The 27,758-nt window shown below is 50.4% G+C and overlaps 1 protein-coding gene across 1 annotated transcript; it reads left to right on the forward strand.

Moving 5' to 3' along the window:
* On the forward strand, positions 1–27,758 carry DHCR24 (24-dehydrocholesterol reductase). The gene is made up of 9 exons (XM_049617100.1): positions 1–355; positions 3,911–4,066; positions 11,610–11,715; positions 12,398–12,516; positions 14,192–14,455; positions 18,223–18,366; positions 24,391–24,588; positions 24,914–25,092; positions 26,064–27,758. Exons 1-9 carry the CDS (start codon positions 125–127, stop codon positions 26,215–26,217), a joined length of 1,551 nt encoding a protein of 516 aa, XP_049473057.1. The 5' UTR covers positions 1–124; the 3' UTR covers positions 26,218–27,758.

Below are 27,758 nucleotides of genomic sequence, written 5' to 3' on the forward strand. Positions count from 1 at the left end.
ACCTCAAGACTCCCCGGGAGCAGGCTGCGGGCGGCGCGGGCGCAGGCGGGCGAGGAGCGGGTGGCGGTGACAGGCGGCGCGAGCTGGCACCCCCTCCCCCGCGCGGCGCGCCGCTGGCCCCACCATGGAGCCCGCCGTGTCGCTGGCCGTGTGCGCGCTGCTCTTCCTGCTCTGGGTCCGCGTGAAGGGGCTGGAGTTCGTGCTCATCCACCAGCGCTGGGTGTTCGTGTGCCTCTTCCTCCTGCCGCTCTCGCTCATCTTCGACATCTACTACTACGTGCGCGCCTGGGTGGTGTTCAAGCTGAGCAGCGCGCCGCGGCTGCACGGGCAGCGTGTGCGGGACATCCAGAAGCAGGTGAGCGACGCCGGGCGGGGCGCACCGGAGCCGGTCCGCGGCACTCGGTCGTGCGCGCTGAGAGCGCCACGCCGGGTACGAGGTGGCAGGCGGTGCGCCGGTTTTGGAGGGGGTTTGAACTCAAAATGTGATGGGGGGGGGTGCTTCCCGGAGAGGGAACGGAGTGAGCAAAGGCCTTCGGGGGACAGAACGTTGCTCAGTGTCTGTGGAGTGCCTACTATGTGCGGAGCACGTGCGGGTCCCCAGAGGGGTATAAAGGATCACGAGATAGGGGAAGGTGAGCCGTGCACAGGTGGCTGCCACCAGTCCCAAGCGGTCTCAGAGCGGGGAGGCCCTCTGGGAGGTGGAGCTGGCACTAGAGACTGGGAAGTAGGGAGGAAGAGGTGTCAGGGGGAGGGTCGGATTTGAGCCAAGGTCCAGAGCGGGAGGTTGGAAGTCAGTTCCGAGCTAGGTTGGGGCGGGGCCTTGAGTTTGGAGTTACTCTGTAGCAGCCGGGAGCTGTGGACTCCTGTAGACTGAAGGACTAAAGTGAGAAAGTAGCACCCAGCCAGGGCGAGGAGCCTCGCGGCGCGGCTCAGGGCCTGGCGTTCACTCCTTGGGGAGGCATCTCCAGTAACTCTGGAAGTCCTCCTCCGTGTCTGCGCCCCCAGAGCCTGTGCCCCAGCCGCTGCTCACAGTGGAGCCTCCTTCTCCGTGCCCAGCGTTGGCATGAGCATCGGGTCTGGGCATTTTCTTGGCTCCCTCTGCCCCTGCTTATGTTCCTCTCTTAGGGGTGTTAGGTTGCAAGGAGCTTCTGTTTCCTGCCACCACCCTCACCGCAGGTGTAGCAGCCTCCATGTTCTGTTGGTGCAGGGCTGGGTGCTGCAAGCAAGAGTGGGAAGATGGATGCTGAGGGCCACTCCCATGAAGGATAAGACCTTGGACTGGGTGGCAGGATGCAGCGTCTGGAACTGCTTTGCGTGGGCTGCCCTGGCCTCAGTTGATCAGTCACAGCTCCAGAGCCCTGCCTACCCTCCCTTCCCAGCTGCACCCTCTTTCCTAGCTCTTTCCACTTGTTCAGATTCTCCATGTATTTGTCACCGTCCACCCCTCCTCCCCACCAATCAGAGTGTGAGCTCCTTGAAGGCAAGGACCGTTGTCCAACTCACATCGGGCCCATGGGGTCTGGCCCAGAGCAGCCCAGTGAGCGCTTGTTCACCTGAACGAAGCCATAGGGTTCACTGGACAGGAAGACAAGGGGCTTGCCCAAACCAGCCCACTGCCTTGGACCTGCCATGTGCCACCGCCTATGCCCCTGATGTCCATCGTTTCTAATCTCACAGCACCCCTGGTAGGTCTTATGCCTGTTTTACAGGTGGAAAAATTGAAGCTGAAGCCGTAGTGATGTGTCCAAGTGGATATAGCTAGTAAGTGGGGCTGGACCCCAGGTCAGCCTGGTTTTAGAGCCTGAACTCTGACCTATCTTCTTTCCCAGCCCTTTCCATTCCACCCAGAAGGTCTGGTTCTGTTGCCTCACACCTAGCTCGTGGTAACAGCCATCTGCCCAGCCACTTAAGTAGTTGCCCCTTATCTTGGCCGTCCCCACCTCTCTCTGGCACGTGGTCACAAGAACATTGCCTCCCTGCCCAGATTCTTGTTTGGTTCGCATCAGGATCCAGTCCAACCGGTGGTTCAGGCTTTAAAACCTCAGACTCACTTCCTGTGGCCCATCCGACGCACCCACAATTCGTTTCCTGCATCGCTGAGTTTGAAGTCCTGGGACTGCAGAGTCAGGCAGGGGCAAGGCCTGCTTGATGGTGGAATCCCACCTCTCACCCCTTCACAGAAATCTCTTCCTCAGTAACCCCCCTCTGCTCGAACACCTCTGTTTCACAGGGTGCTCTGGCCTCTGATGGTAGGAAAGTTCTCCCCCATGTTGAGCGGTTTGCCTCACAAACAGCTCTTGCTTCAATGCAACGTCCTCCACAACTTGGTTGCATGTGATAGGATCCAAACTCAGATTGGCCTGAACAAAAAGGGATTTTATTGGGGCGCCTGGGTGGCGCAGTCGGTTAAGCGTCCGACTTCAGCCAGGTCACGATCTCGCGGTCCGTGAGTTCGAGCCCCGCGTCAGGCTCTGGGCTGATGGCTCGGGGCCTGGAGCCTGTTTCCGATTCTGTGTCTCCCTCTCTCTCTGCCCCTCCCCCGTTCATGCTCTGTCTCTCTCTGTCCCAAAAATAAATAAAAAACGTTGAAAAAAAAAAAATTTAAAAAAAAAAAAAAAAAGGGGATTTTATTGGCCCAGGTCCTGAAAAATCCAGGAGTAAAACTGGCTCAGGTATGACTGGATCCAGGATCGCCTGTCCCTAATCTCCCAACTCTCCATCCCTCTGCCATCTTTTGGCTCTGCTTTCCTCCGGGTTGACCTCATTCTCAGGGAGACCCGTTTCCCTGTGGAAACCCCAGCAGTTTCATCCAACCAGCTCAGCAACCCCAGTAAAATGGGAGCGCCTCTCCTAGAACAGGTCTTACTGTCTTGACTGGGATCCTGGGCCCATCCCTGAACCTGTCACTATGGCCCGAAGGATGGAATCAGACCTCAGTCCTGTGCCCACCTTCTGGGGCAGGGCTAGACTCAGCATCACCTGGACCAAAGGAAGATGGGAATATTAGAAGCATATGATGAGGAAACGGGTGGTTGAAGCTCACAGCGACAGATGTCCTTCTCAGTAGGAAGGGGACACTTCCTCCCGTGTTCCTGATAGGCATGGCATCTCACCGTTTGCTCTCGGTGTTTTGTGTTCTGGTCACTTAGAGTAGAGGTTTTGCAAAGCTCTTCCTTCCATCGGATTGGTGGTCCTTCCCTGCCCCTACTTTCGCCCTTCAAGTGACAGGGGTTAACACACACACACACACACACACACACACACACACACACACACACATGCTTAGAACAGGGCTTGGCACATAATGAGCCTCAGTAATGAGTGTTAACTGTTATTCTGTTCTTGACCGTTAACACAAGCCCATCTATCTTTCCAGGTCTGAAGTTGGACAGTTCTGCCTGTGAATCTGGGCTCTGCCCTTCACTGGTTGATTGACCAAATTATTCTGCTTCTCAGTTTTCTCACCTACAAAAGAGGGCTGGTCATCCCGCCCTGCTGGGGTTGCTGGGAGAAGTAAAGTACCCACAGTGTACAGTGGGTGCCTGGCACAGTGGGGGCACCCAGTAGATGGTTTTCCCTTGTTAGGTTGTGTTATGACGGCTACAAAACCTTTCCCGAGCTTCCCAGTTAGAGTTGTTTCCATAGCACTTTGATCCTGTTTTTTAGCCCTTTCTTCATCCTGCTTTGGGGGTGTGGTAACACCTCGGCTTTTCTGTTGGCCACACTAGCCGGGGAGGTTTCAGAGGGAAAGGCCTGTGGGCCTGCCAGGGCCTGGCAGGATGCAGAGGCTCAGTAAATATTTGCTCACACGGGAAGGCGTCACTCCAGGCGCCCTCTCGTGAAAACAGGGCCGCGAGCTGCTCTGGGGACCCCTGGTGGGGCCAGCTCAGTCTCTGTCCCACTGTTGCAGGTGCGGGAATGGAAGGAGCAGGGCAGCAAGACTTTCATGTGCACGGGACGCCCCGGCTGGCTCACTGTCTCGCTGCGGGTCGGGAAGTACAAGAAGACACACAAAAACATCATGATCAACCTGATGGACATTCTGGAGGTGGACACCAAGAAACAGGTGAGGGTGCCACAGTTCCCTGGCTCGGGGAGCAGGTAGGGCACTACCCCTGGTGCAAGTGACTCACAGGGAGACAACTTCAACCAAGAAGACCCCGGCGGGGACGGGACCAAGACCCCTGGTCATCACAGAAGGCTCTGCCATCCTTCAAAACCTCATAGCTTTGGAAGAGATCAGTCATAGCCTTGTTCCCCAGGTGGGGCAAATTGAGCTCAGGGAGACCTGTTGATTGTCAGCAGTTTCATGGGAAGAAAGGATGGGGTAATCGTGGGCAAAGAGGAGAGAGAAAATGCAACCTATTATCCCTTCCCAGTAAGGAAGCATTCTGGTAAAAAATGGGCTTTGGAGGCGGCAAGGAGGAAGCGTGACCCACTTGCTAATAGACTTAGACATGTGCTTAATCTTTGTCCTGTCCAATGGTTTTTCTTGAAAACTGGCATAAGGAAAAAGGAAATAAGTCTAAATCAAAGACAGCACAGGGGGATTGTACCACTTCTTCCTTCCTTCCTACCTTCCTTCCTTCCTTCCTTCCTTCCTTCCTTCCTTCCTTCGCTTCTTCCCTTTCTCCCTCTCTCTTTTCTTTCCTTTCCTTTTTTCTTTACTTCCTTCCTTCTTCCTTTCTCTCTCTTTCTTTCTCTCTCTTTCCCTCCCTCCCTTCTTCTCTTTCTGTCACAATTTTATTTCTAATGGAAGATCACACAATACCCTAGTAGTAGGGAGTTATTAGATATGGTATATCCACACTATGGCATTTTGTTGTGAGGCCTTGGCCATGTTGCTTAATGTCCCTGTGTCTTTTCTTTTTTCGTAAGCAGCTTTATTGATATATACTTGATATGAAATAGTGCACAGGTGTCCAATGACAATAAATTGTGGCATATGTATGCACAATCAAGACAATGAACATACCCATTGCCCCCAGAAGTTTCCTTGTGCCCCTTGGGAATCCCTTGTTTAGCCCCCTACCTGCCTTTTCCCCCCACATTCCTAGGCAAATAATGGCCTGCTTTGTATCACTAGTTTGTATTTCGAGTTTTATATAAATGGCATCAGGCATTAGGTACTCTTTTTTATTTTGTCTGACAACTTTCACTCAGCATAATTTTTTTTTAATGATTATTTATTTTTGAGGAGGGGGGGGAGGGGCAGAGAGAGGGAGACACAGAGTCTGAAGCAGGCTCCAGGCTCCAAGCTGTCAGCACAGAGCCTGACTCGGGGCTCAAACCCACAAACCAGGAGATCATGACCTGAGCCGAAGTCAGACACTCAACCAACTGAGCCATTCAGGTGCCCCTCACTCAGCATAGTAATTTTGAGATACATCCATGTTGAAGCAAGTATCAGAAGTGCGTTCTGTTTTACTGATGAGTAGTATTCCATTGTTTATATAGATCACAGTTTCTTTACCCATTCACTTATCGATGGACATTTGGGTTGTTTCCAGTTTGGGGCAATTACCGAGTGGCTAGGAGCATTTGTGTACCGTCTCTGTATGGACCTAAACTTTCTTTTGGGTAAATACCTGGAAGTGGGATAGCTGGATCCTATGATGGGAGTATGGTTAACTTTTTAAGAAATGGTTAAATTGTTTTCTAAAGCGGTTGTCGCATTTCACATTCCCACGAGCGTTCCAGTGGCTCCACATCATCATAAACTTGGTGTGGTTGGTCTTAATCCTAATGGGTGTGTAGTGGTAGCTCGTTGTGGTTTAACTTCCATTTTCCTAATGACTGATGATGGGCATCTTTCCATGTACATACTTGCCATTTGTGTATCTTTTTTGGTGAAGTGCCTGTTCAAATCTTAGGCTGAGTCTTTTTATTGGGTTGCTTTCCTATTATATATTCTAGAAACAAGTCCTTCTTCAGATACACAATTTGCAAATATTTTCTCCAGTTTTTGACTTCTTTTGAAAACCAGAGTTTGGAGTTCAGTATATTAATTTCTTTCATAGGTTGTATTTGTGATGTCTTATTTAAGAAGTCTTGCCCTAGTCCTATGTTTTCTTCTAGAAGTATTATAGTTTTCTGTTTTACATTTAAGACCTTGATCCATTTGGAGTTAATTTTTGCATATGGTATCAAATGTGGGTGAAAAAATATTTTTTTGTATGTGGATTTCCTGTTGTTCTAGCCCCTTTTGTTGAAGAGATAATCTTTTCTCCACTGAATTGGCTTTGCTCCTTTGTTGAAAATCATTGTCCATATACGTAGGTCTGTTTCTAGAATCTTCTGTTCTGTTGATCTGTTTGCCCATCTGTATGCCAATACCATACTGTCTCGATTGCTGTCGCCTTATAATAAGTCCCTAAGAATGAGTTGGGAAGTATTCCTTCCTTTTCATTTTTCTGGAGGAGTTTGTATAAAATTGGTATTATTTCTTCATGCAGTAATTAGTAGAATTAACAGTGAAACCATCTGGGCCTGGATTTTTCTTTGTGAGCAAGTTTTTATCTACAAAATAAAAATTTATAATAGTACTATGGCTCTTCAGTTTGTTTCTTCTTGGTGAGCTTGGTAGTTTGTGTCTCTAAAGCTGTTTGTCTATTTCAAGTTGTATAATGAATTGACACTAGGTTATTCATAATACTCCCCTACTGTCTTTTGAACACCTGTAGAATCTGTAGTGATGCCACATGTTTCATTCCTGATATTGGTCATTTGTGACTCTTCTTTTCTTCCGTACCAGTCTAGCTAGAGGTTAGTCAACTATACTGATCTCACAGAAGTAGCTTCGGTTTCATTGATTTTTCTCTACTTTTGGTTTGTTTGTTTTCTATTTCATTGACTTCTGCTTTGATCTTTGTTAATTCCTTTCTTTTACTTACTTTGCATTTAATTTTACACTTAATTTGGTCTAGTTTTTTTTAAGTTGAAAGCTGAGGTAATTGATTTAGGCCTTTTTTTCTAATATAGATGTTTAGTGCTATAAATTTTCCCCCTAAGCACAGTTTTAAAACAATCCCACAAATTTTGAATCTTTTCACATTCATTTAGTTCAAAATACTTTCTGGTTTCTCTTTTTTCTTTTTTTTAAGAGAGGGAGTGAGCGTGTGCACAGGCGAGAAGCAGAGAGAGAGGGAAAGAGAATGTTAAGCAGGCTCCACGCTCAGTGCAGAGTCTGACGTGGGGCTCAATCCCACGACCCTGGGATTATGACCTGAGCTGAGATCAAGGGCCAGACACTCAACCGACTGAGCCACCCAGGCATCCCTGGTTTTCCTTTTGATATTGCTTTCACTCATGGGTTATTTAGAAGCATGTTATTCAGTTTCCAAATATTTGGGAATTTCCCAGAGATCTTTCTATTACCGATTTCTAATTTAATTCGGTTATGGTTAGAAAACATACTTTATATGATTAGAATCCTTTTCAGCTTACTGAGACTTACTTTATTGCCCAGAATATGGGCTATGCCCAGAAAATGTTCCATGTGCATTTTTTTTAACACATATTCTGCTCTTTAGGGTGGCATGTCAGTTAGGTCAAGTTTGTTGATTCAAGTTTGTTGTTCCAAGCTTTCTATATTCTTACAAATCTTCTCTCTGTGCTATCAATTATTGAAAGAGAGATATTGAAATCTCTGCCTGTGATTGTGGATTTAGTTCTCTTAGAGCTCCATCAGGTTTTGCTTCATGTATTTTGAAGCTCTGCTAATAGGTATATAAATGTTTAGGATTTTTATGTCCTCTTGATTGAATGATTTATGTCCTCTTGATGAATCCCTTTATCATTATGAAATGACTGATTTTATTCCTAGTTATCTTCTTTGAGATCTACTTTATCTGATATGATTAATAAAGTCATTTCATCTCTCTCTTGACTAGTGGTAGCATGGTGTCCACTTATATTTAAAGCGTGCTCCTTACAGGCAACATATAGTTAGATATTGCTTTTTAATCTGATCTGACAATCTCTGCCTTTTAATTGAGACGTTAAAGCCATTTTTATTTAATGCCATTATCAATAAGGTTTGATTTAAATCTGTCACCTTGTTCTTTGTCTTCTATTTGTCCCTTTGTTCTTTGTTCCTATTTTCTATTTTTTTTTTTTTTTTTTGTCTTCTTTTGGATTATGGAATCATTTTTGTAATCCTGTTTTAACTCTTTGGTTGGCTTACCTGTAACTTTATGTTTTGCTCTTTTGGCGGTTGTTTTAGGATTTATAGTTTGCACTTTACTTAGCCCAGTCTACCTTCAAATGATAGCATCCTATGTCATGTATATTGTAAGAGTCTTGCATTAAAGTACTTCCGGTTCTCTTCTTTCCACCTTTGTGCTATCGTTGTCATACTTTTATATGTTGAAAACCCCAGAGTACATTATTATTTAAAAGTCTGTTATCTTTCGAAGAAATATAAATAATAAGAAAAAATCTTATATACTTACCGATGTAGTTACCATTTCTTCATTCCCTTGTGTTTCCATCTGGTTTCATTTTCTTTCTGCCTGAAGGAATTCCTTCAACATTTCTTGTGTGGTGATTTTGCTGGTGATGAAGCTTTTAGCTATTGTAATGTCTGAAAATATTTTTCTTGTTTTTGCCTTCATTTCCTTTACATTTCTTTTTTATTTTGGGGAACTACATATAACATAAAATTTCTCATCTTAACCTATTTTGTTGTCGGTGGGGAGAGGGGCAGAGAGAGAGAGGGAGGGAGAGAATCTTAAGCAGGTTCCATGCCCAACATGGAGCCCAATGCAGGGCTTGATCTCACGACCCTGAGCTGAAATCAAGGCAGACGCTTAACCAGCAGACACACCCAGTTGCCAAACCATATTTTTTAAGTAGGCTCCATGCCCAATATGGGTCTTGAACTCACGACCCTGAGATCAAGAGCCACATGCTCCACAGACTGAGCCCGCCAGGCGCCACAGTCATCTTAACTGTTTCTCAGCGTACACTGAACAAATTCTATCTTTGTGATTTTGGCTACTCAGTGTACCTCATAAGTGGAATCATACAGTATTTGTTTTTTTGTGCCTATCTATTTTGCTTAGCATCATGTCCTTAAGGTTCATTCATCTTATAGCATATTGCAGAATTTTCTTCCTTTTAAAGGGTGAACAATATTTCATTGTGTGTATGTGTGTGTGTGTGTGTGTGTGTGTGTGTGTACAGACACCACATTTTGCTTATCCATTAATGTGTTGATGGACATTGGGTTGTTCCCATGTTTTAGCTATTGTGAATAATGCCACTAGGAATGTGGATGTACCAATACCTTTTCAAGTCCCGCATTCAATTCTTTCGGGTATATAGCCAAAAGTGGGATTGCTGGATCGTATGGTAATTCTATGGTTAATCTTTTTTGAGGACCTGCCATACTGTTTTCCACAGCAGCTATACCATTTTACATTCCCACCAACAGTACACCAGGGTTTTAATTTCTCCACATCTTCACCATCACGTGTTATTTTCCAGGTTTTTGTTTGTTTTGTTTTTTGATAATCCATCCTAACACATTTTAGGTTGCCTTCATTTTTGAAAGTTGTTTTCACTGGGTATGAAATTCTAGACTGATAGGGTTTTTTTTCGCTGTAAGTTAAAGATGCTTCACTGTCTTCTTTCCTGCATTGTTTCCAACAAAGCAACCTCTCATTCTGATCTTTGTTCCTCTACGTGGAACATGTCTTTTTTATTTCGGGCTGCTTCTAAGATTTTATCATTAGTTTTGAGCAATTTTATTATGATGCCCCTTGGTATAGTTTTTTTTCCTAACTCTTATGCTTGGGATCCATTATAATTTTCACCAAATTTGGAAAATGTGGGGGTCATTATTTCTTCAAGTGTTTTTTTCTGTCTCCTGCTCTCCTTTGAGGACTGTCACACATCTATGAGACCTCTTAAAGTTGTTCCAGGGCTCAGCTCACTGATACACTGTAAACATTGTAAAAAAATTTTTCTTTGGGTGTTTCCTTTAGGAGAGTTCGAATTGCTGTGTCCTTGAGTGCACTGCTCTTTTTTCCTGCAGTGTCTACTTTGCTGTTGATCCCAGCCAGTGTATCTTTCATCTCCAATGTTGTTTTCATTTCTAGAAGTTTGATTAGGATCTTTTTTACTGTCTTTTTAACATCTCTACTTAATTTTTTGAATATAGGGAATATAGTAATATAATTACTGGTTTATAACAATTATGGTAATGTTCTTGTTTGCTAATTTTAATATCTCTGCCAAATCTGGGCCTATTTTATCAAAACAGATTGATTGATTTTCCTCCTTTTATGAGTCAAATCCTCCTGCCTCTTTGCATACCTGGTAAACTTCGACTGGGTTCTAGACATTGTGAATTTTACCTTGTTGGGTGCTGAATATTTTTGTGTTCCTGTAACTCTTCTTGAGCTTTGTTCTGGGACACAGCTATGTTACTGGGAAATAGTTTGATCCTCTTGAGTCTGGATTTTTCAGGTGGGGTCAAAGCAGCGGGTAATCTAAGGATAGTTCTTCCCCATTGCTGAGGCAAGGTCATACTCTCCCCATTGCCTTATGAACCCTGAGGTTCTCCAGTCTGCCTTGTGAGAACAGATATTCTTTCCTTCCCTGGGCAAGCCCTTGGCATTGTTGCCACTTTCCCGAGCCTCAGCCTCAGGTAACTTCCTTACGTGTATGCACTGATCATACTTCATTGAACGCTCGGTGGGGATCCTTTGCGGTTCTTCGAAGTTTTCTCTGTGCCGTTCTCCCCTCCAGTGCTCTGTCCTGCAAACTCGATTCACCTTGGTCTTCTGCGGCTCTCAACACAGAGTTCACTGGGCTCCACTGCCTTTCCCCTCCCTGCACTGCCTGATTCCAGGGAATTAGGCTGGGCGTTCACAGAGCTCCCTTTGTTTCCTGCCTCCCAGGGTCATTAATGTCATTGCCCAATGTCCACGATGTTGAAACTCTCGTTTTGCTTATTTTGTCTGCTTCCTGCTTTCAGGCAGCAGGGTAAATCTGGTCCCTGTTGCTCCATCTGGACTAGAAGCAGAAGTACACGTTGGCATGTTAATGTGTCTATTAAAAATTGTGTTTTCCAAGAATATTTAATGGCAAGGGATGATGGTCATAGTGTTAAATTTTAAAAAGCAAAGCAGAAAAATATGTGTATGCGTGCCTGAATTTGTGTGTTATGTGTGCGTTACATTACGACATGCAAAATAGCCATACATGCTGTGGAAAAAGGCTGAAAGTAAACACACTCCAGTATTAACACTGATAGCTAGGATGACACGAAGAAGTAGGATGGATGATTTTTGTCTGCATCATATATGCTGTTTCTTTCAAATAAATGAGCACTTCTTCTATAATCTCAAAGAAAAATAATCTAAGTATTAAGTGTAACGATATTTGAAAGGACGAGATTAAACACTAGCAAACCCAGCACCAGAAACCCCATTCACTGTAACGAAAGCTAGTGTCATATTCTAGAAGGAGGCCATAAGCGGCATGTAGAAATCTTGTGTGATTGTGTGAGAAGATTTGGGATGATACCTTCTGTGTGGAGAAGCCCCCAGTGGCCCTTGCAGCCTCCTTGTGACCCAGGGTCTCTCTTCTTGTATCAACAGATTGTCCGTGTGGAACCCTTGGTGACCATGGGTCAGGTGACTTCCCTGCTGACCTCCATTGGCTGGACCCTGCCTGTGTTGCCCGAGCTGGATGACCTCACAGTGGGTGAGGACTATAGGGTCAGAGCTGAGGCACCGTGTTGGTTCAGGGGCCGCCACTATTCCATCCGTGACAGAAACCACCATCTCTTTCCACCTAGCCCCAAAGGCAGGGCGTTCGCTGCCTACCTTTCCATCTCTGAGCAGCTCAGGTTATTAGGCAGCACCTTCTCCTCTCTGGTGCAAATCTGCGTCCCTGTGACTCATGTCTGTTATTCCAGTTCTGCCTTGTAGAGTGAACACAATAAGTCTAGTCTCTCTCTTCTTCCTCAGGATTCATGATCCCCAAAGCTTTTCCTTTCCAGGGCAAACACCTTTAGCTCCTGTAACTATTCCCACAGAGCACGGCATCCTGCCACCCAGACAACCCCCCTTTTCATCAAGGTCCCTCTTAAGATGAATGAACATGGTTTTCTAAGCTGGGTCTGGCCAGAGGTGAGGGTGTGAACGCCTTTCACAGGCTCTCACATCCGTTCCCCTACGCTGGGAAAGCCCTCAGGTCCTGTCCTAGCTCCTCCTTCCCTCTCCTCTCCAGATCCAAAGAGATGGGAAATCTATCCCAAACAGCCAGCCCTGTCACGTCTCCCTTGTGCTGTGAGCAACCCCAGCTCCCATGAAGTGCCCTTTACCCAATCCCCCTTGAACCTACACCCCGCAGCTCTGCCTGGCTAACACACGTGTCTCTGCAGGGGGCTTGATCATGGGCACGGGCATTGAGTCATCATCGCACAAGTACGGTCTGTTCCAACACATCTGCACCGCCTACGAGCTGGTCCTGGCTGACGGCAGCTTTGTGCGATGCACACCGGTGAGTTCAGAGACGGGGGACATCCCACCAGCCTGCCCTGGGCATCAAGGGTCCAGGGGTTGGGGAGGGAGGGACCCTGGGGATGCTTCACTTCAAACACACCTTTTCGGTCTGGGTCTGTATTCATAATAATCACAAAGATTGATATAGCCCCTTACACGTGCTCAAATACTATTATAAATGCTTCATATGTATTAAGCCATCTAATCCTTCGATAACTTCCTGAGGTAACATTATTAGCCACATCTTATAGATAGGAAACTAAAACACAAAGAGGTTGATAAACCTTCCTGGGACACACAGCGAGGAAATCCCACACAGCTGGGATTCAAACCCAGAATATCAGGCGCCCAGATCAATGCCCTTAACAATTTATCACTCCGTTCTGCCTCTCTCAGGGAAGTCAGGCCTGAGCCACAAAGCTCTATGCCATATGCTGTGAGGTCTAACTGAAAGTGGCAAGAGGGGTGGTTTGGAAAAAATAAAAGATAATTCTGCCCGGAGTGGGATGCAAACATTTAAGGTGTTTTACCCTAATGAGCGGGACAGGATTGAGACTTTAAACAAACTCAGATTGCCGAGCCTATCTAAGGGGCCCCTGGATGGTAGGGACAGAGTGACTCTTTAAAGGAAGATGGTTCAGAGAGTGACCAGGGTCGGTGGTCCCACGGAAGAGAGTCCGGGGCAGGCTTGAGAGCACTGGTCTCAGACAAGGATTCACACCAATTCAGCACGTTTTCTGAAACACTTGCCTGGGCCCAGCCTTCCAACCTTGTTTATTACCAGCAGAGAAAGGAGACGAACATTCGAGAATCGCTCCCCTTCTCTGAGGCCCATTTTCCTCACCTGACAAATGCATCATCAGGAGCTGATGGTAGATGCCAGATGTGAAGCTCCTAATGTAGAGGCTGGGTACCCGGCAGATACCCAGTTATTACAGCTGCTGTCTGACAGTGTAGCGAGGCGGGGGCCCAGATGGCCCACGTCCACTGTTGCAGAGACTTCTGCCAGCCTGCTGCCGAGCTCCCCCGCTCCAGTCCCCTGCCCCAATGCACCCCACCCCGCCCGCACCAAGTGCATACAGCATGAGCAGTGACCCCACGGGACTGTCCTCTTGGGTAAGGGCCAGACAAAGCTAGACGTTTTCAAAAAGCGCTTGGTTAAAACCAAAGAATCCGAATTAGAATGACCAGATGAGCAGTCTCCAAGACAAATACCGAAACGAGAAATGATAAGGTTAGAAGCAGATTGCAGAACCAGATGAGGTCTTGCGGGAAGAACGCTGGGTCGGGACTTAGGTGACCCTGCCTGAGCCCTGGTATCCCTGTGCTGACTTGTGGGATGCCTCGGGTCACATGGGAAGCCATGCCACTTCTTAGAGCCTCACTTTCCTTACTGTTCAAGTGGGAATGTGAGTGCTCTGGGCTGCCAGGGCGGGGCTGGGGGGTGGGGTAGGAGGAGGTTGGATTTCACAGCTAATGGACTGCGAAAGCCTTGTAGGTTTGAGGAATGGCCCATTTTGATGTTTCTGGGCTCCTTACTCGGGTTCACACGATGAGATAGTGACAGCAGGAACTTAGCCGAGGCCCTGGGTCCTTTGCACCCCGTTGGCTGTGTGCCACGGCGTGGGGTCCGGGGATTCAGCCTCTCAGCATGTGTTGACTCTGACTCACAGTCGGAAAACTCAGACCTGTTCTACGCTGTGCCGTGGTCCTGTGGGACCCTGGGCTTCCTGGTGGCCGCCGAGATCCGCATCATCCCCGCCAAGAAGTACATCAAGCTGAGGTTTGAGCCAGTGCGTGGCCTGGAGGCTATCTGTGACAAGTTCACCCGTGAGTCCCAGCGGCCGGAGAACCACTTCGTGGAAGGACTGCTCTACTCCCTGGATGAGGCCGTCATCATGACAGGGGTCATGACAGACGAGGCAGAGCCCAGCAAGGTAGGCCAGGGTGTCAGCTGCCAAGGACCAAGGACCAAGGACCAAGGCCCGGGGAGAAGGAAGGCCTGGGTGGGCTGGGGCTGAGCCTGTTCCCCCACCCTGACCCTGGCAGCACATTCTTTGAGGCTGTGGCCTTGGTCAGCCCACCTGGGGTTTGGACCCTGAGATCTAAAGTCAGAGCTGTCTGGGGCCCCTGGGTGGCTCAGTCAGTTAAGCGTCCGACTTCAGCTCGGGTCACGACCTCACGGTTCTGTGCTGAAAGCTCAGAGCCTGGGGCCTGCTTCACATTCTGGATCTCCCTCGCTCTCTGTCCCTCCCCCGCTCATTCTGTCTCTGTCTCTCAAAAATAAATAAATGTAAAAAAAAAAAAAAATTAAAGTCAGAGCTGTCTGAGGGATGGAAGCATCCATTTACTCTGCCCTGACCCCCTGCCAGATACGTGTGTGTCTCTTGATAGGTGTAACCTTTATCTTCACTGCAACCCCACTATATACATGAGGAAACCGAGGCTCTGAGAAGTCACGTAAACATCCCCCAATGCAGAACCGAGATTTGAAGGATGGATTTGATGCCTCGGAATCTGGATTGATAGCCTAAGTTTAATCTATAATTTTTAATAGCAGCTTTTTCGGGATTTGTATTCCTGAGAGACTTGGAACGTGTAAATGAGTGAAAGGAAGGAAAAGACCCAACCTGTCTAGAATATGTTATTCTACCCATAACAATATTGAAGTGTATAAAGAAAAAGGAAAAGTTAAAGTGGGTCTCTTTACCCAGGCTCACTCCCAGAGCAACTACTTGTAACACTGTGCATTCTTTTTTTTTTTTTTTTGAGAGAGAGAAAGAGAGAGTGCACGGGGAGGGGCAGAGAGAGAGGGAGAGAGAGAATCCTAAGCAGACAGAATCCTCTGCACTAACGGTGCAGGGCCCGACTCGGGGCTTAAACTCACAAACCAAGAGATCACGACCTGAGCCGAAATCACGAGTCCAACGCTCAACCGACTGAGCCACGCAGGCACCCCATCCCTGAGCATTCTTCAAGGTGTGTGCTCGTGTGCACGTGGACGTGCCCTCCTTTCATGCCATGGTGTCCCGCGATTGCATGTAAATATTTGACCCAACCCATTGCTCAGCGATGAACATTTATCCTGCTTCAGGTGTTTTGCTCTTACAAATAAGATTGCATCAAAGATTCTCTGCCATCTCTCCTTGGCCTCTTGTGCAAGCAGTTCTGTGGGATTGAGTCCAAAATTTGGAATTCCTGACTTAAGGGTTTGAGCATATTAAATACTGACAGCTACAAGCAAACAGCCCTTCAGGAAAGTTGTGCTTCTGTCCGCTTCTGGTGACGGCGTGTGACAGTGCCTTTCCCCCACCTTCTTGCCAGCACTGGATAGGATCGCGCCTTCATTTTGGCCAATCTGATAGGGTTAAAAATAGCATCTCGTTTTATTTTGCAGCTTTCGGGTCACGTTCGAGGTTAGAACATCTCTTTGTCCGGTTTTTCAGTTTGTTTGTCCTCAGCTGTGGTTGCCTGTTCAAATCGGCATTTTCTGGTTTAGTGTGATGTACGCATTTCTCCACGCAGTTACGTTGCCTTCAAAACGGTCATTTCATGACTGCTGAACATTGTGTTGAGCTAATGCCCTGTCATTTACTAAACCGTCGCCACACAGTTGGAAATAAGTTGCTTCCAGTCTTTCCTTATTTTAGTTCATGTAGCCATGAATATCTTTTGTCTGTGAAGGGAAGAATATCTGAAAGTACAACGAAGGATAGGTACTCTTCAGCCTCCTGATCTATACCGGTATACTTAAAACATTTTAAAATTGTAAAGGACTGAAAATCATCTGGTACAGTTCCCTCTCTAAACAAAGAAACGAGGCTCAGAGAGGGAAAGAGACTTCTCTGAGTCCACCCAGCTAGCATGGGGCAAATTTAAATTCAGGTCTCTGACTCCTAGTTCAGTGTTATAATTTAGCATCATTCACGTTGACTGCTGTGCCCTGTGCGCGGGCGCCGTGCCGGGCACTTGCCACGTTGTCTCTTCTCGTCTCCCAACCACTCCAGGGCGGGTAATGGCTCCATTTTGCTGGAGGAGGTATACAGTGCTGAAAGCAAGGCTCGGGGAGGCTAAGAACCCTGCCCAGCGTCCACCCAGTGTGTTGGAAGGAGAACAAGCAAATTGGCAAACAGTGTACAGGATGACCCCATTTTTACAGATCAGTGTGTATGTGCAGAAAAGAAAACCGAATACCCCGTGGTGTTTGTAGGTTCCTCTGGAGGGTGAGGCTCTAAAGGGTCTTCTCTTTCCAAGTTGCATATTTCTGCAGTGTTTCCAGTGTCCACAAGGCGTTTACGTCGCTTTTGGAATTGGGAGAAAATATTAATAGATTTTTTTTTCTTTTTTTTCCACAATGCTCACACTCCCAGAGTCCGCCATTCAAGGTTCTCTGCTGCCCAGGTTTGGCCTTGTTGCACAACAAGGAAAGGGGTTGAGTCCTTGCTCTACCTCTTGCCAGCCCTGTGGCCTCAGATGCTCTGTTCAACCTTGATGGCTCTCAGTGTCCTCATCAGCGAGACGGGAACGGCTCTGCCTTGCAAGGTTGTGGAAGGGATAAAGAACGAACACATAGGTGCCAGTGACACCTGCCCGGAGCACGTTGTTATGATTCTTCTCCTCCACGAGCTACCATGGGGCTTGCTCGTCTTGCCTCTGCTCCTGCCTTTACCTCTCTGAGGGTCCCCCGGCAACATCCTGCACCTCCTGCCTGGCCTCTACTCTCTGCTTTCTCCTAACCCTTTGCTGTGCCCCAGCCAGGTGTGATCTTACCTCACCCGCCCCATCAAACTCAGATGCCTCTCCCACCCCCTAGAGAAGGTGGTCTGACCCGGGGCCCGAGGGCAGTGTGTGTGTGTGATTCCTAAGAAGCACAGAAAAACTGCCACAGAGTTTATATTTTTACTGCCATTTTACATGTGAAGAAATAGGCTGAGAGGGTGACCTGCCCAAGGTCAGACGGCGGGTGGCTGGGCCAGGGTCTGGCCCCAGGTCAGGAGCCGGCACTCCTTCTGGGCCGCCAGCCTGCCTCTCTCCTAAAGCATCTGGCCGGATGTCATTTCCTGGGAGAAGAAGGTGAGGCCCAGGGAGTCTAAGTCATCCCAGGGCACACGGCTTGTGAAGTCCTGAAGCATTTAAGACTGAAGCAGACTGGCTCCCTATGAGATTCAGGCATTGAGGGCCACGGGACCCGGTGCCAGGGAAGCTTGAGGTTCATTCTCTGAGCGTCCTTCACCGATGGGGGCTGCCTGGGGGAGCGCAGTGCCCAAAGGGTCATGAGGCCCGCTCTAGGCGGCAGGGAAAGTGCCACGGTCAGTTAGTGCTGTCGGTCGCGGGACCTGGTGACGAGGGGTCAGCCTGGCGGGAGGGAAGAGTGCTCCCTGCCTGGAGCCGTGCGTTGTTCAACATTTGCCCTTTCGTTTTCCCAGCGAGGAGGGGCAGCAGCCGGTGCGGGGAGGGGTGGCTGAGCCCTCTAGGCTGTCGGGAACTGGCTGTCAGGCCCTGGGCGCACCGCGTGACCATACTCCGCTAACAGGATACCCGCTGCGCTCAGCCTCGCTGGGTTTTCAGGAGTCTCGAGGGTGGTAACAGACATGAAAGCTGTGAAAAGGCCAGGGGTGCGGAACCGAAGCCGGGTATCACCGTCACACCCTTGGTGGCGTTCGGTCCCCGTCTGTAGCTGACACGATGCCCTCTGTCATTGCAGCTGAATAGTATTGGCAGTTACTACAAGCCCTGGTTCTTCAAGCACGTGGAGAACTACCTGAAGGCAAACGAGGAGGGCCTGGAGTACATTCCCTTGAGACACTACTACCACCGCCACACCCGCAGCATCTTCTGGGAGCTCCAGGTGAGGATCGGGTTTCCCAGGAGTCCTGGCCTGCCCCGGCCGGCCGGGCAGGGAACCAGGATGGCTGGCATTGCAACCGCACTGTCTCCCTGGGGGAAAGAGCAGCTTTGTCCCAGGGAACCAGACACCCTGTTGCACGGCGACACGGTCGTTCCTCTCCGGGGGAACAGACCGCTCTCACTTAATAGCAGGCTGGCATCGACCGTCTGCCACCGAGTGGGGCGCGGGGCCAGGTACCTGGCAGAACAGACACCTGTTCCGCCCTTGAGGGTCAGTAGCCTCGCCAAACTGACAGACTCTGGCACTGTGAAGGGCCGCGGGAACAGGAAGCGGAAGCAGCTAGTTCTGCCTAGGGTCAGAGGTGGCTGTCAAGCTTGGCCTTGAAAGGTGAGCGAGAATTTGCTTTTGTGCATGGAGGAGTGAGGAGCAAGTGACATTTGAAACAGGGGTGTCGGGAAGGCCTCTCAGGGGGTGACTTGTGAGCAGGGACCTGAGCAGGGGAGGACAAGCCAGGCAGGGCTCGGGGGGAGAGCGTTCCAGGCAGAGGAAGAGCCAGAGCGTGGATCCTCAAATGGGCTACGTGGGTTCTTTTTTTTCTAAGTCATATAACCTAAAAATAATCATTTTAATGTATAGAATTCAGTGGTATTTAGAACCTTCATGATCTTGTGCAACTATCACCAAAGTTGCTGAGGCCCTTTGGAGGAGAGGAACGGCGGTCGGGAAGCACCAATGAGGCAGCAGGAAGCAGTATGAGCCCCCTCCCTCACATCCATCCACCCCAGATGGTCGTGGGAGAGGAAATGATACTGCCGAGGAGGCCTGCAGGGGCCAGCCAGGCTCCAGCTGAGAGCAGGGAGAGGAAGACAATATTGAGAGAAGAGATTGAGAACGGGGGGGCTTTGCTGATGTCAGACCACGAGAGCACAGGGGAGGGCCTGTGAGACAAGGGGGTGTTGCACTGCAGTAGCAGGTAACAGGTAACGGGGCACCTGGAAGCCCCTGGTGACTGGGTTAAACAGGGGTGACAGGCCTAAAGGAATTAAGCCCGGTGGTCTCCTAGGAGGAGGTGGTCAGTTCTAATAGGTCTCTCGGGCCGAATGTGATGGGGCCGTGGCGAGAAATTGGAGGAGTGAGGCATGGAGAGTCATCAAGACCGGGGGCCTCGGGGATTCCCCCACCTCCGTTAGCCCTCCCTCGGACAGTGTCAAGGCCCAGCAGTTGGCGGGCAGTTTTGCCAAATGCGGGAGACACCATAGGGAGTGTCTTTGTTAAGAGCAAGGACATTACAGAGACGAGAGAACGAGGACCAGCAGAGGACACTGGGGAGGGCATCCGAGAGGTAGCGGTGACGTGCAGTAATCGCTCCTCACGCGTTAGCCATTGTGCCAGACCCCGTGCTCGCATGATCTTGATCTTCCTCACAGCCCTGAGAGGGGGAGTTCTCTGGTCTTTCTTTTCCACTTTACAGATGGGGAGACTGAGGCTCAGGTCTTCCAAAGTAACGCAACTCAGTAAGAGATCGAGTATATTAGCAACTACCCCAAACTTAGAGCATTAAAACATCTGCCAGATTATGACTCTCATGTTTGGTTCTGTCACAGCTTTCTGAGGGTCAGGGATTGGGGAGTGATCTGGGTGGCTCTGGCTTAGGGTTGCAGTCAAGCGTCATCCGGAGGCTTGCCCAGGGATGGAAGATCTGCTTTCCAGAAGGCTCCCTCGCACGGTTGTTGACAAGAAGCCTCTGTTCCTTGCCATGTGGGCTGCTCGAGTGTCCTCACGACAAGGCAACAGGGGCCTTGGTGCCTGTTATGACCTGTCTCCTCACTCCGCCAGTCCCCCCCCCCCCCGCCCCGTGCTGTTTGTTAGAGCAAGTCCAGCCCACGCTCAACCAGAGTAGCAAAGAATTTGTGGGTTGTTTTTTTTATTTAAAAAAATTTTTTTAATGTTTATTTACTTTTGACAGAGAGAGAGAGAGAGAGAGAGACAGAGCATGAGCGGGGGAGGGGCAGAGAGAGAGGGGGACACAGAATCTGAAGCAGGCTCCAGGCTCCGAGCTGTCAGCACAGAGCCCGACACGGGGCTCGAACTCAGAGACCGCGAGATCATGACCTGAGCCAAAGTCGGACGCTCAACCGACTGAGCCACCCAGGCACCCCAGAATTTGTGGGTTTTTTAAGATTACAGAGTTCAAATTCATAATGAGGTTCGTCTTATATTTTTGTGCTGTTAAGCAGTGGCTGTCCGGCCTGAAGTTAAAGGCAGAATCTTGTATGATGGGTGATTTACAATGGACATTTGCACACAGGGCATCTGGGTAGAGCACCACAGTGTCCACGACAGTGGGATTGCAGAAGCTGGGACTTCTAGAAAGAAGGGGTAATAAACCATGTCACCAGCAAGTCTTTTCCCCCTCCCCTGAGGTTAACTCCTCCTCCTCCAGGCAGCCCTATACCCTAGTTCCTCCTTGCTGAATCCACCCTTTAATCAACAAAATGTGACCTGGCCTGGGTGCTGAACTGCCCAGTCCGTTCCTGTCATACCTGGGCCAGCCCTTCCGTCACCCAGCTCAGTTAATCGGCAATACCTGGGGTCAAGGCCAGCTACATGATCTGCCGGACCCAGTGCAGAAAGCAGGGGAAAAGTACCATCAAAGGCACTAAATGATAAAGCCTTTTCTTTTCTCCCACAGTCTCTCTCTTCATAAATATTTGCTATTTAATGTTCTAAGTAAAGAAAAATTAATAACTTAAATTATTGGAATGACTTTACTATTCATCTTTTAAGTACAAATATAAGAGCGTTTAACTCTTCATGCATATGAATTTCATTCTTTTTTTTTTTTTAATTTTTTTTTCAACGTTTTTTATTTATTTTTGGGACAGAGAGAGACAGAGCATGAACGGGGGAGGGGCAGAGAGAGAGGGAGACAGAATCGGAAACAGGCTCCAGGCTCCGAGCCATCAGCCCAGAGCCTGACGCGGGGCTCGAACTCATGGATCGCGAGATCGTGACCTGGCTGAAGTCGGACGCTTAACCGACTGCGCCACCCAGGCGCCCCTGAATTTCATTCTTAATGGACCAGTAGAAATGCTGCACAAAACCAACTCAGCTATTTTTATCTCCCCTCCCGGTGACATGCACATTTCACGAACACTCCAGGGCAGCTTACTAACAAGTAAGGAAGGACTGAAGAGGAAGGAGACTCTGAGCAGCCCCCCCTTTCCCTTCCCTCTTATGTCCTCATTGCCAGCCGGCGTAAGTGGCTGGCTAATACAGGGAAGTAACACAAGTAGGAAATGTTACATGGGGTTCTTGGCTGTTCATGTTTCTTAGAACGTCATTGCCACAGGGCCTGCCTTTGAGGTTTGGGGTCCTGGCTCAGGCCAGGCCCCCTGGATCTGTAGTGGGGCCCAGCAGAGCAGAACAGGCCAGTAGTAGGCTGGGCCCAGGTAAAAGGCAAGGGCAGGCAAAGAGCAGGGGACCAGGAGTGAAGCCAGGGACACGGGACCTGAGGTCACTCAGAGGCAGAAAAGATGAATGATGGTACGGACAGGTGGGAAAGGAGAAGGGCGGGACGGGGCATGCTGTTTAAAACTTGAACTTTTCTGAGGTTGAGATTTGGGGAAAGGAATGGTTCTAGCTGACACTTGCGGGCAACAAAGGACTGTTTTTAGGGGAAAAATACAAAAGGCGCTTAAACGTGAGAGAGGTGATGGGTCCCACTCGTAGTTAAAGACAGGGTGGAACAAGACTACAGGAGTCTCATCTGTCACCCTCAGGATGACAGGCGAGGCAGAAGTGGGAGAACACTGTTTGGCCTGAGTGTGGGGAAACAGCGCTCTCTTGTGTTGTTTGGGAGGGTATAAAATGGTACAAAGTCTTGAAATAGTATCCATTGAAATTGCATGTACTCTTTGAACCAGAATTTTCCACTTCTAGGAATTTATCTTACAGGTAAATGAACGTGCAGATGGGCAAAGATACATATACAAAGGACGTTCGGTGGAATAGTCTGGAAATAATCTAAGTGCTCATCAGTAGGGAACGGATGAAATAAATCAGGGAACATCCATATAGGAGAGCAATGATCCGCAAACATTCTCTGTGAACGGCCGGATAATGGTTAGGTTTTGTGGACCATGAGGTCACTCTAGAGGCTCCCTCTACCCATATAGACAATATGTAAATGAATGGGCCTGGTTGTATCCCAGTAAAATGTTATCTGTGGACCAGATTTATCCCAGGAGCCCGAGTTTGTGGGTCCCTGCAAGTGAGTACGGTGTTAGGCACCCACGACCAAGCATGTGTGATGGCTCTCTGTGTGCTGATGCACAGGAGATAGTGATGAGCAGGAGGCTGTTAGATGCCATTTTTGAGCTGTCTTTATTTGTTTATTTATTTATTTTGAGGTGGGGGAGAGAATGAGTGGGGGAGGGGCAGAGTGAGAGAATCAAGCAGGCTCTGCGCTGAGCCCCAACTCGGGGCTTGATCCCACGACCCTGAGATCACGACCTGAGCCGATATCAGTCAGCCTTTCACCTGACTGAGCCCCCCGGGCTCCCCAGTGAGCTGTTGTTTTTTAAGCCCATCTGCTTGTCTGTGCACCAGATGTCTCTGATTCCTAATGGTGGTTGTGTTTGGGGAGGGGAAAGAAGTTGGGTCGGGGAGGAAGGAAGTGGGGTCGGGACTAAGGGGGGAAACGGGGTGAGGGGCTACGGGAAAGGAGGCCTGACCTTTGGACCGCTGGGATTTCTGCTGTGGGCGTGTGTGGCTTTTCCTAAAGCAAGCGAGGGAACAATGAAAGCCGTGCTGCACCTTGCACTCCCATGTCGTGTGCTGAGACCCAACAGCAGAGCAGAGCGCAGACGGGTCCCTCCCTCATGGGAGCAGGCTGCCAGCGGGAGAGCCGCTTCCAGGGGAGAGGAGGGAGGAGTCACTCAGCCTCCAAACTCAGCACCCTGCTTCCTTTGGGAAGCCACCACTGACCCCTCTGCTGATGTGGGCCCTGCGTCTTTTAGTCCCAGCTCTCCCCACACAGTAGTCCCATGGCCTGTCTCTTCATCACCTGAGGACAGGGACAGGGATCACCCCAGCGACCAGCATGGAACCTCCTAATTGTTGAATGTGGACAGGAATGTCCTTGGCTTCAAGAATGGGGTAGCAGGTGGACAAGAACACTCGGGAAGACAGACTTGGAGCAAGGGGAGGGGGAAGATACTGAGCTGGGGGCCAAGGTCTCCGCTGTTGGGGCTGGGCAGGCTTTCCAGCTGGTGGGAGCCCTGGAGGAGCTGGTGGGCAGCGCAGGGTGTGGTCGATTTGGGGGGGTAGGCTGTGAAGGGCCACAGGCACGAGAAGAGAAGTGGCTAGTTCTGCCTAGGGTCGGAGGTAGCTCTCAAGCTTGGCCTTGAAAGGTGACGAAGAACTTGCTTTTGTGCATGGAGGGGTGGGGAGCGGTAACACGTTGAATGGGAGTCAGAGAAGGCTCTCGGGGGATGCTGTGAACTAGTGGGCTTGTCGATGACCCTGAGCCAGACCTTGCCCACTCCAGTGAGAGCCACCCCTGGCTGTGTGACCTCAGGGAAATTGCTTAAGCTCTCTGAATATCACTCTTCTCGTTCAACAGCATGTATTTTTCAACCACTTATGAAATGCCTGCTCTGTGCCAGCCACTCTGACCCCAACAAAAGAACAGCAATTATAACTACCTTATTTTGCTCCAGGCACTGGGCTGAGTGCCTTCCAGTTGGTATTTCGTTATTCCCTCAAGTCCTGTTTTACAGATAAGGAAACAATGCTCAGAGAGGTTAAGTAACCACCCCAGACCATCGCAGTGGGTAAATGTCCGAGCTGAGAATCAAACCCAGACCCAGTTGGGCAAATCCTGGGTACCACCGTGCCCCTCCTGCTGGAGGAGTGTGCCCTGTCATGCTTCCCCGAGCACGGACCAAGGACCTGGCCCTGACGCATGGAGACACAGCCTTCGTGGGCCTGTTGTCTCTATGGCCAGCCTTTGTCTTTCAGGACATCATCCCCTTCGGCAACAACCCCATCTTCCGCTACCTCTTTGGCTGGATGGTGCCTCCCAAGATCTCCCTCCTGAAGCTGACCCAGGGAGAGACCCTGCGCAAGCTATACGAGCAGCACCACGTGGTGCAGGACATGCTGGTGCCCATGAAGTGCCTGTCGCAGGCTGTGCACACCTTCCACAACGATATCCACGTGAGCCGGGGCAGGGACTGATCCTGGGCACGCTTGCCCTCTGGGCCTCCGTTTTTCCAGCTGTAAAACGGGCCTGCTCAGCGATGGCCCCGATGGGGAGCCCTGATGGCTCAGCAAAGGCATGGGGGCTGCTAATGAGCACTTCTGTGAGCACATTGTGTCCACTAATGCGGTGAAATGGAGGTGCTCTCGGCTGCGGCCTGGGGGATTGGGAGTGAAGCCAGAGAGGGGGTTCCCTGGGGAGGGGTGGGGTGGGGTGGGCCAGCCGTGAGCCTGTCACCTGTTGGAGAAAAAGCACCAACGCCCCTCTCCCTGGTCCACCCAGGTCTACCCCATCTGGCTGTGCCCGTTCATCCTTCCCAGCCAGCCGGGCCTGGTGCACCCCAAGGGAGATGAGGCAGAGCTTTATGTTGACATTGGAGCCTATGGGGAGCCGCGGGTGAAGCACTTTGAAGCCAGGTCCTGCATGCGGCAGTTGGAGAAGTTCGTCCGAAGCGTGCATGGGTGAGTGGCCCAGAGGGTGGTGCGTTTCCTCCGGCCCCAGAGTGCTGCCACAGGGGTGTAGAGCAAGGGCCACGGTGATCAGTCCCGGGGCCAGACCGGCTGGCTGCCTAGGGAGCGTGAGGCCCCAGCAGCCTTGGTTCGGGAAGCACCTCGCCAAAGTACAGAGGTGGGATTGCAGGGTTTCTCACCCTTCTTCCTCCAGTCCTCCTCCCATGAACACACCAGCGTCCCCCAGCTGCTCGGGCCAGAGCCCCACCATCACCCTGCTCCCCCTGCCAGAGCAGATGACGCTGTGGTTTTACATAGGTTCGGGGCTGCTGCTCCGGGTCGGAAGAGCGCAGCTGAGGAGGGAGGGGTTCATGACTTGAAAGCCACGCCGGGCCCTGGACGGCATCGCTCAGAAACTGGCCTGGGACAAACGCTTGATGCCTTGAACACAGACACATCTCAAAATAATTAGCTGATTGGGAAACACACACACACACACACACACACACACACACACACTCAAAACAAAAACCAGGATAAAGGAGACTTGTACGATTCCATTTACACGAAAGTCCAGAATCCATGGGGACAGAAAGCAGCTCTGCCTGGGTCAGTGGGGGTGACGGACGGCACAGGGGCATGAGGAAAGTTTGGGGGGTGATGGCCCGCGGTCATGGGCTGGACTGAGGTGACAGTTTCAAGGTTGTATACAAATGTCACACTGAGTCAAGCTGTACCCTTTACATATGGGCAGTCAATAAAAAAAAAAAAAAAAAATGAAAAGAAGGCAGCCCAGTGGCCCCCTCGGCAAAATGGGGGCGAGCGTCCCTGTGCCGCCCTCCACCACCAGCTCGGTAGGGGGGTTGAACGAGAGGTCCTCCAGGAGTACTTCCCACGCCACAAGGCGTGTGACGCGTGGGGGACAGCTGGGGTCTCGCGGGTCCTTTTCCCCTCCCTGCAGCCTCCCCTCCTCTGCTCTGCAGGTTCCAGATGCTGTATGCCGACTGCTACATGAGCCGGGAGGAGTTCTGGGAGATGTTCGACGGCTCCCTGTATCACAGGCTGCGGGAGCAGCTCGGGTGCCAGGACGCCTTCCCCGAGGTGTACGACAAGATCTGCAAGGCCGCCAGGCACTGAGCAGGGGCTGGCCCGGAAAGACACAGACATGTGGGTGGGCCCCGTCCCCCAGGTGCAGGAGGCATCTTCTCTTCAGGCAAGCTTGCCAGCCCTCCCAGATCCACCTTTCCAGAAAGAAACCCCTCCAGAGATCTCACCCGGACCACGCCAGCGGCTCCCAGGGGCGGCCGAGTGGAGTGCAAAGGACATGGGCTCTGGAGTCAGACAACCTGAGTCCAGTTCCCAGTTCCGGCACTCATTAGCTGTGTGACTCCGGGCAAGTCACCCAACCCCTCTGAACCTAGCTCTTGGCCCGTTGAAAGGGGGCAACAGTACCCGCCTGCAGGCCACAGTCATCCAGGTCGAGCGCCTGTCTCCTTGGAGGTGCTGGATACGTGTAGCGGCGGTTACTGTGGCTTCCCATTCAGCACCTCATCTGACTGGCGAGCTCCGGATTCAGCGCCGGGTCCAGGAAGTCTCCATGCGAGGTCACCTGGGCGCAGGTTTGGCTGGAAGGGTTGAAGGGATGCCCCAGAGCTGGACTGCGGGTGCTTCAGTCAGCCAGAAGCACTCCGCGCCGAGACAAGGAAGGCTCCTCTCTCCCCCTGGGCTCTTGGGAGGGCAACAGATGGGGCAGGCAGGCCCAAGATGTGCTGTGCCAAAGGTCCCAGTCCAAAGTTCCCTCTGCCACCCTTGGTAATGCCCTGCCCCTTGCCCCTTCCCGCTTAGGCTTGCGGGCCCATCCCAGCCACCCCCCACGTCTCAGAGAGGACCTTGTCCTCAGAGAAGACAGCACAGACTCCTGCCCTAGCCCAGGTGGAGCGAGTGGCTCCTGCTCTGAACTGGGTCCGGAGATCCTGGGCCCATCCTTGGCTCCTCAACCCTCCATGCCTCATCTGGTCCCCAGAGCGTGCCTAGTCACGGTGGGGGTGCATCCACGCTGCTCTGCGGCATGCGGTGGCGGGTCAGGCGTGGACCACGCCAAGCAGGAAAATGGAGACTTGGTGAGGATTCTCACTGTGGGGCCGGAAGGAAAGACCATCAACTTGATTTCTCCAACTACTCATCCCCCTTCGTTCTCCCCCACCCACAGCTGTAGTTAATTTCAGTGCCTTACAAATCCGAAGCTCAGAGAAAATCAGCTCCGCTTCCCTTCCAGAAGGAAGGGAGCCTCCCCAGGACCTTCCCAACTCGTTAAAGTTTGATTGTTTATGCAACTCCATCTGAAGAACCGCCCGGCCTCAGCTGAGGACCCAGAATCTGAGAAGGAAGTGTGTCTTCTGGGGAGCTGGGATTAAGCCAACTGTGCCAGGCGGTGACATTCTGAGAGAGAGCACTGCCCGAGAGGCAGGGGCTGGCTTTAAGTCCCTGCTCCCTTGTCAGCAAGCCATGCTACCGTGGGCAGGTCATTTAGGCTTCTGAGCTGTGGCCCCTCATTTTACCCTGTCGGTACAGCCGAGACCTCCCCGGGCCCTCCTGCTGTGGGAGCACATGCCTGTCTTAGTGTGCTTGCAGCGCCCCTGGAAGGTCAGGTGAGAAATAAATCCTCCAAGTGAACACTT

This window comes from Panthera uncia (assembly GCF_023721935.1).
Source record: "Panthera uncia isolate 11264 chromosome C1 unlocalized genomic scaffold, Puncia_PCG_1.0 HiC_scaffold_4, whole genome shotgun sequence".
NCBI lineage: Eukaryota > Metazoa > Chordata > Mammalia > Carnivora > Felidae > Panthera > Panthera uncia.